Below are 15792 nucleotides of genomic sequence, written 5' to 3' on the forward strand. Positions count from 1 at the left end.
CCCTCCTCTCAGGTAGTGATGATCACAGGGGACAATCCGCTCACTGCCTGCCATGTGGCCCAAGAACTCCATTTCATCCAGAAGGATCACACCCTCATCCTGCAGCCCCCCCACAGCAAAGGTGATGGATCCCAGGCTGGACAATGGGCCTGCTCTGATGGCTCCCTGCACAGGTCACTGGGGTGTAGCACTGACCTCTGGTGGCAGAAAGCGTAATGACTTTGCTGCCGAATCCACTGCCCCTCTGCAGGGCCTTCCTCTGCACATTTCAGAGCAGGTCACAAACAGCTGGCAGGAGCAGTGTGCGTATGGGCTACCCAGCCCATCACCAGGGGGTCTGAGCACCTAAGTAACAGCAGCTGGCAGGCTGGGGTGCAGTGGTGGTGAGGGACTTGGTTTGGTTTCTAGCTCTGCTGCAGACTCCTGCATGACCTTGGACAAGTCAGCCTCTTGCACCTCCTCCCCTGTCTGTAGCGCTGCCCTGCCTCCCTGGGGACTGTGAGGATAAAGTCACTAAGGACACTGAGGCACTCAGGTTCGGTCTGGCAGAGGGGCCATATAAGTCCCATTGATAGCATGGGGGAAAGCAGGCGGCCCCGCAGTGCAGACTGACCCTGCTCTCTGGCAATGTGCCAGCTTTCACTAGGGTAGCTAGTCCATAGTGATGAGGTGCTGCAGACACCTGGCTCTGCATTTCCCCCCCCGAGGCAGTGTCCGTGCTGACTCCCAACCCCGCCTGCACTCTGTTTCAGACTCCTGCTGGCAGTGGCAGTCCATCGACGGTACCACCACACTCCCCATCTTTCCACATTCCCTGCAAGAGCTGACACGTCACAACCTGTGTGTTACAGGGGAAGGGCTCTGTTACCTGCAGACTGCGAGCAGACAGCAATTGTTGAAGCTCATACCCCATGTTCAGGTGTTTGCCAGAGTGGCACCAAAACAAAAGGTGAGATGCTCCAGTCCTTTGTAAAATCTCAGTGCTGTAGGACTGGGGTCTCCCCTGTCTCGGTGCGTCCAACCTACTAACAGTAACAGCACAAACCTTACCTGTGTTCCCAAATCCAGAATGACTCCAGCACACTGGGGACGTCCAAGAGTCGGTGGGGTTCAGCACCTGCCACTCGCATTCATTTTAACTGGAGCTCAGCCCTGGGTCTCTGCTGAATTACTTAGTTCAGCAGATGCAGGGGGGTGAATAGTGAGAGCTCTAGGTGGCAAGTCAGCTGCATGATTTCCTGTCTTGGTCACTGTAAAGGAGCCCTCTGATCTGAGTCCGTAGCACCAATAGTAAAAATCCAGTGAGGCATAAGACTGGGGATGCTCAAAAAGGGTATTTAACAAGGTGCTTTTCAGCGTGTGCCCCAGCCCATTTCGGTGCCTGGCACACACAGTCCCAGTAGCTTGGGCAGGTGTTTGTTCCTGACTGGGCACTTCTCACTGCAGGAGTTTGTCATCACAACATTAAAGGGGCTCGGCTTTGTCACGCTGATGTGTGGCGATGGAACTAACGACGTTGGAGCCCTGAAGCATGCAGATGTGGGTGAGTCTAAGCATGCAATGAAGAGGAAGGTGTGTGTGGCTTCCTGGGTTTGGCTTGTATCCCTGGGTGCAGAATTCAGCATTTGGACACAGCCGCAGGCATCTCTAGGGACTTACTTATTTACTGGGGATTTTCTCAGCTGGGATTGGTCAGTAATTAATCTGGCAGACTCCGTTTGGAGCTGCATCGTCTCTCCCCAGGGGGTGAAATGAGCAGTAGGCTGGCGAAATACACACAGAGCTTCTGCTTCTACATGGCATGAGCCTAACCTAGAGGGGAAAAACTGGCTACAAAGCAGTTACCCTGGGAGCACTTTATAGAGCGACTTCTTCCCCGCTCCTCTGCTGCTGCTGCTGCTTCAGCCCCTGAGGGTAACATGCCTGAAGGGCACCCCAGTCTGGGACCTCCCTGGGAAACCAGACTGTGTATCAATCCTGCATTCCGAATCGGAGACATCCCTAAATCCGGATTAATCTAAACTTTCCAGATTCTTGTTTCAGTTGGTTCAGAAAATGCCTTCTGTGAAATCATTTGGTGAGAATGCTCCAATTGCTGCCCCCTCCCCTCCACCTTTTTTTATTCTGTTCTGTCTCCCTTAGCAAAATAAGGCTGAGCTGAGTAATGTGGTGTATTTCTGCCTAGGATAGTGGCCAGCTACGGTCCCTTGGATATAGGCTGTGGCTTTAGTGCCTTCAGTACTGACTCCTAGATAATACCGAAAACCTTCCTTCAGAGGTGACGAGAGCTTTACTGAGGCCGGGGGTATTACTGCATTCCCATTTACAGATGTGGAAATGTCTGCAGTGTTACGGTAGCCCTGGTGGTCCCAGGATATGACACACAAGGCGGGGGAGGGGATATCTTTTATTGGACCAACTTCTGTTGGTGAGAGAGGGACAAGCTCTCGCGCTGACACAAAGTTCTTCAGGTCAGCTCACCCACCTTGTCTAAGATCGCACAGAGATAGGACTGGAGCCCAGACGTCCCAGTCCCCTGCTGTAACAAGTGCTGCCTTCCCCTTCGTACGTTTGCTCTGCACCGCTCTAAGGTGGACTGTGAAGGGCGACTGCCGCTGGGAGCTAAGGGTTCCCGCTTGGCAAAGTCATTTTGCCAGTTGGGGTTTTTTCACCTTTCTTTTCCTGCAGCTGACATTTTGGTCTTACAGGGGTGGCGCTGCTGGCAAATGCTCCCGAGAGACTCCCTGAGCGGAAAAAGAGACCTCGCGATGGACCCACCGATGGGAAACCCGCCTTGCCTGCCATGGGGAGCAGTGCCGTGAAGCCCACCTCCCGCGCCGCCAAGCACAGGGTCATGTCCCAAAGAGAAGAGCAACTGGCCATCCAACGGGTTGGTAACCAGGTCTGCCTGGATCCCAGCCCCTCCCCGCTTCCAGGTTCAGTGGCTCACTCTGTCCACATCCCTGGCGTACGCGCACACACACAAACACACACAGACAGACACACACCTCTCCCCCACCCAGCTTGAATCGGAAGTGGCAGGACACCCCAGGAATGTAATTCTGATTGCAGCGAGGCCCTGCACACACTCCATTCGGTACATCTGGAAGGCTTCTCAGGCCAGAAAGGAAGTCAAAGCTAGAGGGAGTTGTCCTGTTCCTGAGCCCCCACCAGTGCAGGCTCATTCTAGTCAGACTTGCAGCAGCTACCCATGACAATATTGTCCTTTCATGGATCCATAAACCAGCCTTCACGTTTCCAGTTCTGCCCAGGGGAGTCCACACGCCCAGCCTTTCTCCTCCCTGCCCCGAAAATGACACTGGTGGGTGTCGGCTGACAGGCCTCCTGGAGGTGGTTCAGTCACAAGATGTCTGCAGCTGGCTCATGGGTGTATGCAGAGGGGCTGTCTAAGGGCCTGGCAGTGTGGAGAGCTGCTCAGAGCAAGGATCAGGGCTGGGTCGAGATGATGCAAGTCTCCCTGTTATCCCAGTCTGTGATAATGAAATGTCTCCTCTCTCACTGCAAACCAGGAGCGGATCAGCCAGGTCCTGAAGGATTTGGAAGAGGACCACGTGCCTGTTGTGAAACTGGGTGACGCCAGCATCGCTGCTCCCTTTACGTCGAAGCTCTCCTCCATTCAGTGCAGTAAGTAGCAACGGGAGCAGGTCTGCGCTGTAGCATTGCTTCTCAGCTGGTGACCCATCCTACTCAGATGAGGAGAGCAGCGTGGGCGCATCTCCAAGATGAATCAGAACAGGCCCTCGGCAAAGGCAGGGGGGCTTTGGGTGAGGTGGGGAAAAGGGTGATTCAAACACCGACTCTTACTGGGAGGAAATGCCTAAAACATGAGGCCAAGAGGGGGCTTCCCATATTCCGAGCTTTCATTTCCCCCTGTGGATTTCCCAGCTTGGAGATGGAAACTGAGTGACCATGGCCCACGGGGGTCAAGGGAAAGGTGAGCTCCCCTGTGCTGGGTCCCAGTGAGTGGAGGGGGCTGTGCCGATAGAGCCACAGAACTTGCTTGCATCCTGAGGACAAACCGCTGTTTCCTCTTGCTCTTCAGTCTGCCACGTGATCAAGCAAGGTCGCTGCACGTTAGTGACCACGCTCCAAATGTTTAAGATTCTGGCTTTGAATGCCCTGATCCTCGCGTACAGCCAGAGCGTCCTTTACCTGGAAGGAGTGAAGTTCAGTGACTTCCAGGCAACGCTTCAGGGTTTGTTATTGGCTGGCTGCTTCCTCTTCATCTCCAGGTCAAAGGTATGTTGCATGGTGGCTTGCTGGACCTGGGAGTGCTTCCGAAGGAGGGAATGGGAAGGGTTGTGGTTCTCTTGTGAGAAATGTGGTAGGAAAAGCAGCTCTTCTGTTCTTACAGTGAGTGCTGTCCAGCCAGTTCCCTGCCTGCCCCGAATGTGCAGTGAGTCACTTTGTTCTTCCCCAGATCCTGGCTGTGGGAGGCCTTTCTGAGGCCAACACGTAGCACTTTAGGGAATGTCTAAAAATGAGCTCATACAGACGGTGCATTTCTGTTCAGTGTGCCAGAGCACATGGGCAGACGCAGGCATTAATCACCTGGGATACACTGTTGCCTGCAGTATGCAGCTGAAGGTCTCACTGTGTGAAGTGGAATTTATAAGAGTTGGGCATTTCATGGGCACAGTTGACACAGGTGGGATCTTGCTGGCAGCTTGACCAGTGGCGCCAGCTTCATCGTCTTCGTACAATATTTCCATCTGTTAAATCCTGGTGTCTTTCCCCTTTGGTTTCCAGCCTCTGAAGACACTTTCCAGAGAGCGTCCGTTACCCAATATCTTTAATCTCTACACTGTTCTGACGGTGCTGCTGCAGTTCCTCGTCCATTTCCTTAGCCTGGTGTATCTGTACCATGGTGCACAGGCTCGCAGCTCTGCCAAGTGAGTGCTGCTTGTTTCTGAAGTACAGAATGTTAGCGCCTATCTTCAGGCTGCGGCTGAGCACCAAAGGAAGGAAGGCGTAGGGAAAATCTGCTGCCTTCATGGTGTTTTTCCTTCTTATTTTCCCTTAGAAGCCCCTGCCTGCTTAATCTGAAATTTGGTAGGAAGGAGGGAAATATGCAAAAAGGTGGATTTGATTTGCAAATCAAATGAAGGTCACCAGACAACTTAGCAGAGTTGAGTTCAGAACTCTTTATAGTAAGACCGGGGATCTACCTGAATACAGCATCTCTCAGGCAGAAGTTATGGGCTTGGTGCAGAAATTACTAAATGTGAGTCTAGGGCCCTACGTTAGGCAGGTCAGATTAAATCAGGAGTCTCCAAACTGTTGGGCACGGAGGAATGTTTGGGGGGCACAGCGGGGCCTGGGCCAGCCCCCATGGGAGCGGGAAAGGACCGCCACCCAGTCCCCCTCTGCCCCCTGCTCTGTTCCGGCCCTGCCTGGGCCCCGGCGGTGGCTTCAGCCCCCCATCTTGGCTTCCAGTTGCAGCCCTGGCCTTGGGCTTCGGCTTCTGGCCCACGGTTCCAATCCCGGTTGTGGCTTCAGCACCTGACCCCCAGCCGCAGCCAGGTAAGAGGGGAGGCAACAGAAAACATTTGGGGACCACTGGACTAGAGTATCACAATGGTTCCCTTCAAGTCTTTTTTAAATTTCAGCTGATGAATTGGCCCTAGTCCCAGTTATTCTGAAATCCCAGAACTGGGCTCCATTGATCAGAAAGGGCTTTGTCTGGGGGTTTTTTTTTAAGGAAAGAAGAGTTTGTGGATTTGTACAAGGAGTTTGAGCCCAGCCTGGTGAATAGCACAGTTTACATCATGTCAATGGCAATGCAGATGGCCACCTTCACCATTAATTACAAGGTAAGATGGGAAGGAACAAAATTGTAATGTTACAGCAAAGCAAATGCACTTGTAGGAACTGAGCTGTTTGCAAATCTGAACTTTGTTTTAAACCCATGTGGGCTTAGCGCTGTGGGTGTGAGATACAAAGATTTGTTTTAAATTATTAACTGCAGTGTCTCAGATGTAAATCCTTCAGTAGAGACATCCGCTGAGAGTTTGGAAAAAGTGTGCTTATGTACAAAGAGCTGTTCTGAATGCATCAAGGCAAGACCCAAATTGTACATCTGGTGTCTCAGGCAGGGAACTGATACTCTGAATTCCTGTCCTGTTTTCAAACAAGCTTGTGAATTTGGTGTTTAAAACTGCCTCCCACTGAACCTTGTGAAGATGAGCTGCAGCAGCTCTTCTGCTCTGATGGTGTCTCAATGCTGCATTTGCCATTTCAGGGCCACCCTTTTATGGAGAGTCTGCGGGAGAACAAACCTCTACTGTGGAGTATTATCCTTTCAGGACTGGCCATTGTGGGCCTTTTGACAGGCTCCTCACCAGAGTTCAGTGAAAAGTTTGGGCTGGTGGAAATCCCCATGGAGGTGAGCAGGGACAGGAGGGAGTGTTCCACACTGGCAGACTCTTCTGGAGTAACTACTATAGAAAGTGCTATGAAACTGCTACAGCCAGGACTTTCAAAGGGGCCTGAAGAAGTTAGGTGCCCACTGATTTCAATGGGAGTCAGACACGTAACTCAGCTCAGGCACCTGTGAAATTCCCAACTTCATGCTTCACTTACAGCTCCTCAACGCTCATTGGAAAATAGACCCTCAGGGATTCTCTTAGACAGGAATCAGTTTGGGTTCTGAATTCCCCTGTCTTCAAACCAAACTCAGCTGGCATCTAAGGGGTTAGACTGGATGACCCTTGCGGTCCCTTCTAAGCCTATGGTTCTATGATTCTAAGGGGTGTTTCTTTTTAAAGCTAAAACTTGATTTAAAATACACTCCTTACATATGGACTTCCAGAAACTTTTCCATAATGTGGCTTGTGTGGTCAGTGTTTGAGAACAATAACAAGCAATTGTTTTCAAACAGCTACAGCTACTTGTTCTAAATACTCTTAACCTAAGAACATCTGGGTTACTTGCCTCTGTGGCTGGGTCTCACATTGAGGTTCTGAAGATCTGCATCCTCCCTGAGGCACAGCAGCAGCCTCTCAGAACTTTCTGTACAGATTTACTTAGCTTTAGACAGGTTTAAATTCCTGAGTAGTGCAGCACTGCAGTTACTGAGCTTTTCATGTCACCCCTGCTCTTCTCTCCTAGCCCCACAGAGCAACCCTCCACTGAGCTATTCCTCTTCTGGGTCTGGTCACATGAGGCAAGAGTTCACTTTGCATCCCTGCTTCCTTTGTGGCAGTGCAGAGCTGAGAGGGACTGGACTGTCCAGTTCAGTATAAGTGCTTACTTGCCACCATTCACCATCTTGGTTCATTTATTTTGCTGAAGCCCCGCTTGGCCCTTAATAATCTCCCATTAAAACTGTTAGTTCTATTGAAACTTCCAGCAGTTAGAACCTGTTGTAATGTTCTTAAGTTATTTTTGGCTAATCTGAGCTGCTTCCCTTTCAGTTTAAGATTGTGATTGCTCAGGTCTTGCTGGCTGACTTCTTCCTCGCCTTGGTGGTGGACCGAATTCTTCAGTTTCTGCTGGGGAGTGCAAAACTTAAAGTGCCTTCCTGAAACAGATTCCAAGCCTCCACCATCCCAGCAGTGCTGAGTATACGAGTGTGAAGGACAACACCGTGGGGGGACACTTCCAGATTGCAAGAAGAATCTTTATTCTTTTGACAGTGACTTAACTCTGCTCTGGAGCAGGCCTGGGAAAGCTGCCTGACGTGCTCGCTTGGAGACCATTTGGTGTAACAATCAAGGCTGCATGGGGCAATACACTTTGAAATACCATTTCCAGGACCCGTGACATAGTGGGGGTTTGTATTGCCCTGTGCTTGAGGAAGCGTTTACAGAATTTGGTAATTAAATTGGAATCAATGTATTTTAAAACACATTTGGCATTTATTTTTGGTGGCTAGTAGTGTAAGCACTTGAACTTTTGAGTAACTATCAGCTGTTCCCCCTACATGAGTTCTGAGGTTCAGACACTTAAATTAGAGTCCCTTAATTATGAAAGAAACAGCAGGAATAGTAGCTAGGTTCACTTAGTCATAAATATGCAAGGAGGGCTTGAACAAAGGCTGGTTTTAATTAGTATGACACTATCAGCAACAGCCTCTTTAAGCCCTTAGTTTGCTTAGTATGTCTGCTGTATAAAAAGTTGTCCTTGAAAATAAAAACAAAGTTACCTTACCAGGGACAACATCCAGAATACAGAGTTAGTAACAGAGTTAAGAAATGTTCACTACCCAATGTTCATTAATCTTTAAACACAGACTGAACAAAATATTAGTGTCTTGCTGTCTGCTACACAAAAGTAAAACCTATGGTAAACCCCCAAAGACTTGTGCACGATGATTGGTTAAGAGACATGTTCACCATACAACATCAGCATGTCTCTCTCCTCCCCCCACCCAAAAATAAATCTTTGAGCTTTCCATGGAGAGCTCAAAGCAGGTGACAGTAGAATACTGGACACCGCAGTAAAATATGAACAGCAGCGACTTTTGGACCCGGGGTCAGCTGACTGGCTGCAGGTTTAAAAATTGTAGTGTTGATGTTTGGGTTTGGACTGGAGCCCTGGCTCTGCAACCTCATGACTTGGGGGTGGAAGGTCTCAGAGCCCAGGGTCCAGCTGTGGCCAGGCCTGGGTCTTTTATTGCAGTGTAGACATAACCCTTGGCTGCGAGCGTAAATGCACTTCTTTGACTTTGCTTGTGAATATAATCTATCAAAAGTTGATAGCACCAAGTGGATTACAGATTTAAATATTACAAAATTAGAAGGCAGAAGCAGAGTTCATTCAGTCCTTTAGAGAATTGAGTCCATCACATCTGGTTGTGCCATTTATGCACCTGTGGCAACAGACAGCCTCAATGGAATGATTTAGTAGGCAGACTGTAACTATCTGCTAGAAGGGACATGTGCCTCGTGCTTTAGTAGCATCAAGCAGCATAGAGTGCTAACAGATGCTGGGTGGGAGCCTGGCAGCCGCAGTCCTTTCAACTACAAAGGCATAGTCATACTGAAACAAAAAACAAGGGTTATAGATAGAAAATGCTACTTCACTCTCATAGCTGTTAGTGCAGCCAGAACTCATGTTCAGCCACTCTAAAGCCTCCATCCTTTTGTACTCCAACTTGGTATTACCAGTGAGAACAGAGGGCAGGCTGCAGTGAATTACTTACCTCCTTCTCAATGTCAGCAAGAGACTTAATGTTCAAGTCCGTGAAGATGGAAAAGGCCTACAAAATAGAGGTAACTACAATAGGTAACATAGTCATGATGTCCTAGCAGCTTCCTGTCCCAGTGGTTGTTTATCCTGTAGAACTGTTTACAACACCCAGGAAACTGAAGACTTTTGCCACATGAACATATACAGAATCATCAATGTGTGGGACTACATGACCTTCTTACTCACCCCTGAAATAGCAATTTCATTGAAAGGAATTGGTATAATGGCCCTGTAACTTATAGTGATACTCACATTAGTCCCAGTAGTGATGCTGCTTTCAAATTTGGGGTGTAGTGCGAAAGGTACCCCGTCCATGGCTGAAAAAAGAGAAATGCTCGTCAGAGAGCTGCAGGTGAACAATACTATGAAAGCATAGTGTGGCAGTGCACTGGCCGACCTGTAGGGAAAACCTGGTGCCTAGGGCAGTCCCTCAACTGGTGAATGCTAACCTGTGAATTGCCAGAGGGCTTGAAGCGTGAGTGAGAGGACGGCCCAGCTGGACTACCTTATCCTGTTCTTGTAACATCATGTTATGCCACTCCATTTATGAGAAGGAACATGTGATAGAATACCCAGCTCTCTGGGGGTATGGCTACACTTACGGTTTGCAGCGCTGGTAGTTTGCAGCGCTGGTCATCCAGCTGTGTAGGAGCAGCGCTGGTGTGTGGCCACACTCACAGCTACCAGCGCTGGTGTGTGGCCACATTTGGAGCATTTGCAGCACTGTTGGGAGTGCTGCATTATGGGCAGCTATCCCAGCATTCAAGTGCACCAACGTGCTTTTCAAAAGAGGGGGGTGGAGGGTGGTGTACTGTGACAGGGAGCGGGGAAGATAGAGAGAGTGGATTTTTGGAGCCAACACTGTGTGTTAGCTTCCTGGATTGGAAAAATCACAAAATGTTCATGAGCCCTTAGTCTTAACTCTAATTGCAAACAGCCTGCCTCCAACACGGACTGCCCCCTGTTTCACTCACTCCCTGTGGTGTACTGTGACAGGGAGCGGGGAAGAGAGAGATTGGAAAAATCACAAAATGTTTGCGAACCCTAACAGCCTGCATCCAACACTGTTTCCCCTGCCTCTCATTTGATCGTTCACAGCCAGGTACAGATAGCTCCTGTTTGCTGTGATCAGTGTTTGTTTTTATAGATAAGCAGTTCAAACGGAGATCGGCTCCATTCTATTTCATTCACTCTCCCTGCCTCTCATTTGATTGTTTACAGCCAGGTACAGAACGGAGCTCGTTCACAACAAAACAAAGAGAGGCTGCATAACAAAACAAAGAGAGTAATTTATAAAAGCATTCTGGGATACATCCTTATACCCTGGAGGCCAATCACAGCGCTGGTGTGTGGCCACACTTGATGACCAGCGCTGCAGCACCAGCGCTGGAATCCTTATTCCCCATGCTGAGTGAGGTGTACGGCCAGCGCTGCAGCCAGGGAGTTGCAGCGCTGGAAGTGCCCTGCAGGTGTGGCCACTTACTAATTGCAGCGCTGGTGGAGGCTTTCCAGCGCTGCAACTCGCCAGTGTAGCCATACCCTGGGAAGGAACATGCGATACAAAACCCAAACTGTCTGCATAACCCTGTCCAAGTGGAAGAAGTTAGAAATTCCAACCCACAACCTTTCTGATTACATAGTAGCTTTGACTGGATCTTTTTTTTTGTTTAACTAGATAGAAGAAAAAGAGCAATACGACATTACATTAGTTGCTTAATGTGGAGTGTCTCTCCTAAGCTAGCTGTCAGACATTGTACTTAGAAGGAGGGATTCATTTACCTGAAATGCCATAGAGGTTAGATGTATCATAAATGGAATCATCTCGTTTGAGGGATACATGTTTTGATCCAATTCTAGTCAAAGACTTTTCTGATGAAAATTCTGTCCTGCAAGGGATTAGACAATTTACAAATTGAGGCCCTGGAGTTTTACATTTGCAAAAACAGCACCAAAAAGAGTTTTTTTTTCTGAAATGAAAAACCTCCCCCTGCAGCAGCAGCTCCTGCCCATGGGGCTCGTTAGGCTGAGCTCCCCATTTCAGACATTGCCAGCCGGGACACTGGCACACAGGGTGGCAGAACAGCTCAGAACTGACCTAGTCTCCACCATCACGACAGAGGAGCAGACGGGTCAACGCTGAGTGCCACCGTGATCCCTGTACTCAAGGGGCCAGTCACAACACCGGGAGCCAGACAGCTGAGCCCAACCAGGAAGAGCTTCAAAACTTGTCCCACTCACCAAAAATGTCCACACACCCCTCTTCCCCCCACCCCTTGTCTCTCTAATACCCTGGGAGCAACAATACTGCAAAATACTCTAAGATTTATGAGTGCCTTACACCAGAGCTGTACCCTTAAAGCTACGCAAACCTAAGGCACACAGTATCCTCCTTCCAGACAGTCCCAGTCCCACCAGGAATGATGCCTTTCCTATGTGTGAAAAGGGGGTCGGGGCAGTGCTCTTCACTATTTGTGAAGTGGGGGCTACTTTGGCAAAAAACCTTCAATGTGAGAGCCACATCAACCCGACACAGACAGCTGACCACTCCAAGCTCTTTGTTGGTTGCTGTGGTAATAGCACCATTATTGGTACTATTGCTTGCGGTGTGGGCTCTGGGAGGGGGTTCAGAGCTGGGGCAGGGGCTTGGGGGTGCAGGAGGGGTTATGGGGTGCTGGCTCTTGGAGCAGGGGCTTGGGGTGCAGAAGGCAGCATGGAGTGCTGGCTCTGGGAGAAGGCTCAGTACTGTGTCTTCGGCTACAGAAGGAGGTATTGGAGGCTGGGGGGGGGGACTATGGCCTGGGACAGGGGCTTGGGGTGCAGGAGGGGGTTTGGGGGGCTGGCTCCAGGAGGCTGCAGGTTGGGTGGTGGAAGACCTATTCAGAACCTGCCCATTAAAGGTGATGGGTGGTCCCAGCCCCACGCTGCTCCTGGAAGGGGCCAACGCACCCCTGCAGCCGCTGGGGGTGGGGGCATGTGGCTCTGCACGCTGCCCCTCTCTGCAGGCATCACTTCAGCAACTCCTGTTGGCCACACTTCCTGTCCAATGGGAGCTGTGGGGGCAGTGCTTGCAGCACGGAGCAGCATGGGGCCAGGGAAGGCAGGGAGCCTGCCTTTGCTGCAGCCCCACTGCCACCGGAGAGTGTGATCGACAGGGACCCACACTTAGGGTCTATGGGAGCCGCCACTGTCTCACGGGTCGTGCAGTGCAGAACACTAGGCTAAGGTATTTTCCACAACCCTTGGTGGTAGCACAAGGAGAGAGCCACGTGACAAAACATCAGAAGCCAAATGGTGTCATAGTAACAAACTGGGACTTACTCCTAATTCAAGACCGGCACCAATAAAACCAAAGATGATGACTGATTACTTACTTTTTGTTATCCTGGTCTGTTGTCGCCAGTGAAAGCCCCTTCATTGCTGGACTGATGTTCCTCGGTTTTGGAAGGGGTTTAGGTTTGAGAAGGTGTCCCTTTTTACACCAAACGGCAAAGCTGCTAATCTCCCTGGGGGAGTGGGAGGAGGAGAAAAACAGATTATACTGAGAACTAAAGCCCCAGAAAGCTGGACCTGCAGCCAGAGTGAAAGGATGGCAGCATCTTACCCTATCTTCATATAGCATGGAACCACTTTACTCTTGCCACTCAGCATAATGTCAAAAACAACTAGTTCTGCCACACCTAATGGGACAAGCTTCACACAAATTCGTTTCTTCTTGGAAATGGATGTTTCTAATGGGGAAGCAGAGAACATAACATCACAAGAAATTCCTGCAGTTGTTAACAATAAACCTCATGGTCTATAACATCAGTCTCTGCTGTTTGTCTTAACTGAACAGTGAATGCTGGCTCAGAAAAAGCCAGGGTTAACATTGCGGTTGGCAAGACGTTCTGAAGAGCTGGACTAGGCTAAATCCTAATCACCCAGCTTTAGATAACAAAGGCCCAGCACCACCGAAACAGAAAACCTTGTGCAACACTGTTGCCTAAATGGGGCCTATGCATGTTCAGCTCTGTCTGTACAAAGACAGGTGCTGTGACATGTCTGCGACCTAATCTCCCTATTACACAGGAATACAACTCCCGAACATAGAACATGGCTAGAGGCACAGGCACCAGGGCCAGGAATGCCTGCGTTCTACTGCCAATGGCACATTGTGCGCTGTTGCCTCATTTTTAATACCATAGAAAAATGCTATAGCTGAGCTAAAGGGGGTGGTTTGAGGTGGGGCCTGGGGGAGTGGAAGGGGAGAGCGCACATGCATTTGTCATGGGGGCACCAGGACTCACTCGGTTCTAAGAACTCCCTAATGTAAACGTATCCTGAAGGCAGAGGCGTTTTCTCGCTCAGGATCTGTACATCGGCTACCACGTCGCCTGGGGAGGTCTGAAAGAAAGACACTCAGGTCAGTCTGTCCCATTGGGTGGCCAGTGGGAGGTTGTGTGTGTGCAGGTTACAGTACAGGGGGGAGAGGGTGTGTGGCTAAGTTAGGGTTAGTGCTACGCACTGAAATAGGGGGTCATGGTTAGGGTGAAGGTCTGGCCCACACACATCAGCGAGTAGCATTGGGTCAAGGCCCTCTGGATTAGGGCCATGACCGCATGGGTGGGTAATCACAGGGTAGGGGCAGGGCCGTGCCCTGGTGGGGGCAGGGCTGGGGGAAGATGCAGATGCAGCAGCGCTGGGTGCCTCCTACTTCACTGCCCGCAGTGGAGGTGATGCACAAGACGTAGCCTGATTTCTGCCCAAATCCTTTCCCGAAGTTGGCTGTTGCTCCTTCCAGGGTCGAGGTGATCTGGGGGGGAGAGTACAGACAGGCTGTGACCTTGAGGCTGGGCCTAGGCAAAGGGAGCATGGAGGGGTGGGAGGCAGACCATGGCCACTGCTACCTCCTGTGCAGTGGGCTGGAAGTGGGGCAGAGGGAAGGGGATGGGGTTGTTCCTGTGGGGAGGGGCAGCAGGGGTTGCAAAGGCCTGGGGCTGTTCCTGGGGAAGCAGGGGCCTGTTCCTGGGGCAGGGGTGGCAAAGGCCTGGGGGCTGCTCCTTGGGGAAGCAGGGGGCTGTAAAGGCCGGGGAGCTGTTCCTGGGGAGGGGCAGGGGTTGCAAAGGCTGGGGCTGTTCCTTGGGGAAGCAGGGGGTTGCAAAGGCTGGGGGCTGTTCCTGGGGGCAGGGGTTGCAAAGGCCGGGGCTGCTCCTTGGGAAGCAGGGGCTGCAAAGGCCGGGGCTGTTCCTTGGGGAAGCAGGGGCTGCAAAGGCCGGGGCTGTTCCTTGGGGAAGCAAGGGGCTGTAAAGGCCGGGGCTGTTCCTTGGGAAAGCAGGGGCTGCAAAGGCCGGGGCTGTTCCTTGGGGAAGCAGGGGGGAAGCAGGGGCTGTAAAGGCCGGGGCTGTTCCTTGGGGAAGCAGGGGCTGTAAAGGCCGGGGCTGTTCCTTGGGGAAGCAGGGGGCTGCAAAGGCCGGGGGCTGTTCCTTGGGGAAGCAGGGGCTGTAAAGGCCGGGGCTGTTCCTTGGGGAAGCAGGGGCTGCAAAGGCCGGGGGCTGTTCCTTGGGGAAGCAGGGGCTGCAAAGGCCGGGGGCTGCTCCTTGGGGGGGAAGCAGGCGGGTTGCTCCTGGGCGGGGCTGCTCCTTGGGGAAGCAGGGGCTGTAAAGGCCGGGGCTGTTCCTTGGGGAAGCAGGGGGCTGTAAAGGCCGGGGCTGTTCCTTGGGGAAGCAGGGGCTGTAAAGGCCGGGGGCTGTTCCTTGGGGAAGCAGGGGTTGCTCCTGGGCGGGGGGCAGGGGGTTGCAAAGGCCGGGGGCTGCTCCTGGCGCGGGGGCGCAGGGCTAGTCATGGCCCGGGAGTGGTGCAAAGAGCAGGCGATGGGGCCTGTTCACAGCGCGGGGGGGGGGCAACGGGCGTTGCCTTTTCCCGGGGCCGAAGCCTGTTAGCGGCGCGGCGCGGGGGGGGCACCAGGGGCGGGGCCTGCTCGCGGCAAGGGGGGGCACCAGGGGCGGGGCCTGCTCGCGGCAGGGGGCGGCACCAGGGGCGGGGCCTGCTCGCGGCGCGCGGGGGCACCAGGGGCGGGGAGCTCCGTCCGTCCGCCCGTCCCCGCTCTCACCGGTGTCCAGCCGAAGGGCGCCGCGCCGGGGCTGGAGGCCCAGGCCACCCCGGTGAGCGGGGCCTGGTCCAGCTGCGCCGCCATCTCTCGTCGCCCGGCGGCTTCGCTCCCCGAGTCCGGGCCCCTCCTGGCCTCACGAGGGGAGGCGGGGACTCCTCCTACCTCTTTCTCCTCCTATTGGCTGTCTCAGCGAACACTTCCCTCTGATTGGCCTCTCCGCTGAGTGACACATTCCCACACCACACAGAGCCGCCCTTCCGGCCAGGGCGCACGCGTCATTTGAACGCGGAAGCGGGAAATCACTCGGCTAGGGCTGGTACGCATGCGTCACCCACTTGCACAGTGCGCAGGCGCCACTGTTCTCTTCGCTCCCCCGCCCCACCCGTTGGTCCGCCCCCTTCCCTCCCCCCCTCCCGTTGGTTCGCTCCCGCCCCGCCCCCAACAGCAGCAGCAGCAGAGGCCAGACGGATCCGCGCAGGGGCCGCGCCCCG

General features: G+C 52.4%; 2 protein-coding genes across 3 annotated transcripts in view; one reads left to right on the top strand and one right to left on the bottom strand.

Moving 5' to 3' along the window:
• Nucleotides 1–7868, top strand: part of ATP13A1 (ATPase 13A1) — a 25419-nt gene extending 17551 nt beyond the window's left edge. Inside the window, exons 17-26 of one of the 2 annotated variants that reach the window (XM_039514912.1) lie at nucleotides 13–121; nucleotides 753–949; nucleotides 1447–1543; nucleotides 2709–2902; nucleotides 3531–3645; nucleotides 4064–4260; nucleotides 4771–4913; nucleotides 5723–5834; nucleotides 6263–6406; nucleotides 7437–7868. In XM_039514912.1, the coding sequence (XP_039370846.1) occupies nucleotides 13–121; nucleotides 753–949; nucleotides 1447–1543; nucleotides 2709–2902; nucleotides 3531–3645; nucleotides 4064–4260; nucleotides 4771–4913; nucleotides 5723–5834; nucleotides 6263–6406; nucleotides 7437–7547 (1419 nt within the window). In that variant the 3' untranslated portion in view covers nucleotides 7548–7868. The remainder of the gene's footprint in view (nucleotides 1–12; nucleotides 122–752; nucleotides 950–1446; nucleotides 1544–2708; nucleotides 2903–3530; nucleotides 3646–4063; nucleotides 4261–4770; nucleotides 4914–5722; nucleotides 5835–6262; nucleotides 6407–7436) is intronic. The other variant, XM_039514913.1, reaches the window with a different exon arrangement.
• MVB12A (multivesicular body subunit 12A) lies at nucleotides 7853–15677 on the bottom strand. Its single transcript, XM_039514920.1, has 9 exons — nucleotides 15302–15677; nucleotides 13907–14005; nucleotides 13500–13596; nucleotides 12815–12941; nucleotides 12585–12716; nucleotides 10993–11099; nucleotides 9466–9530; nucleotides 9167–9223; nucleotides 7853–9003 (listed from the first exon to the last, which is right to left on the bottom strand). The coding sequence occupies exons 1-9, from the start codon at nucleotides 15383–15385 to the stop codon at nucleotides 8941–8943; spliced, it is 831 nt and encodes a 276-aa protein (XP_039370854.1). The 5' UTR covers nucleotides 15386–15677; the 3' UTR covers nucleotides 7853–8940.
• Nucleotides 15678–15792: the final 115 nt, after the last annotated feature.

This window comes from Mauremys reevesii, linkage group 25 (genome assembly GCF_016161935.1).
Source record: "Mauremys reevesii isolate NIE-2019 linkage group 25, ASM1616193v1, whole genome shotgun sequence".
NCBI lineage: Eukaryota > Metazoa > Chordata > Testudines > Geoemydidae > Mauremys > Mauremys reevesii.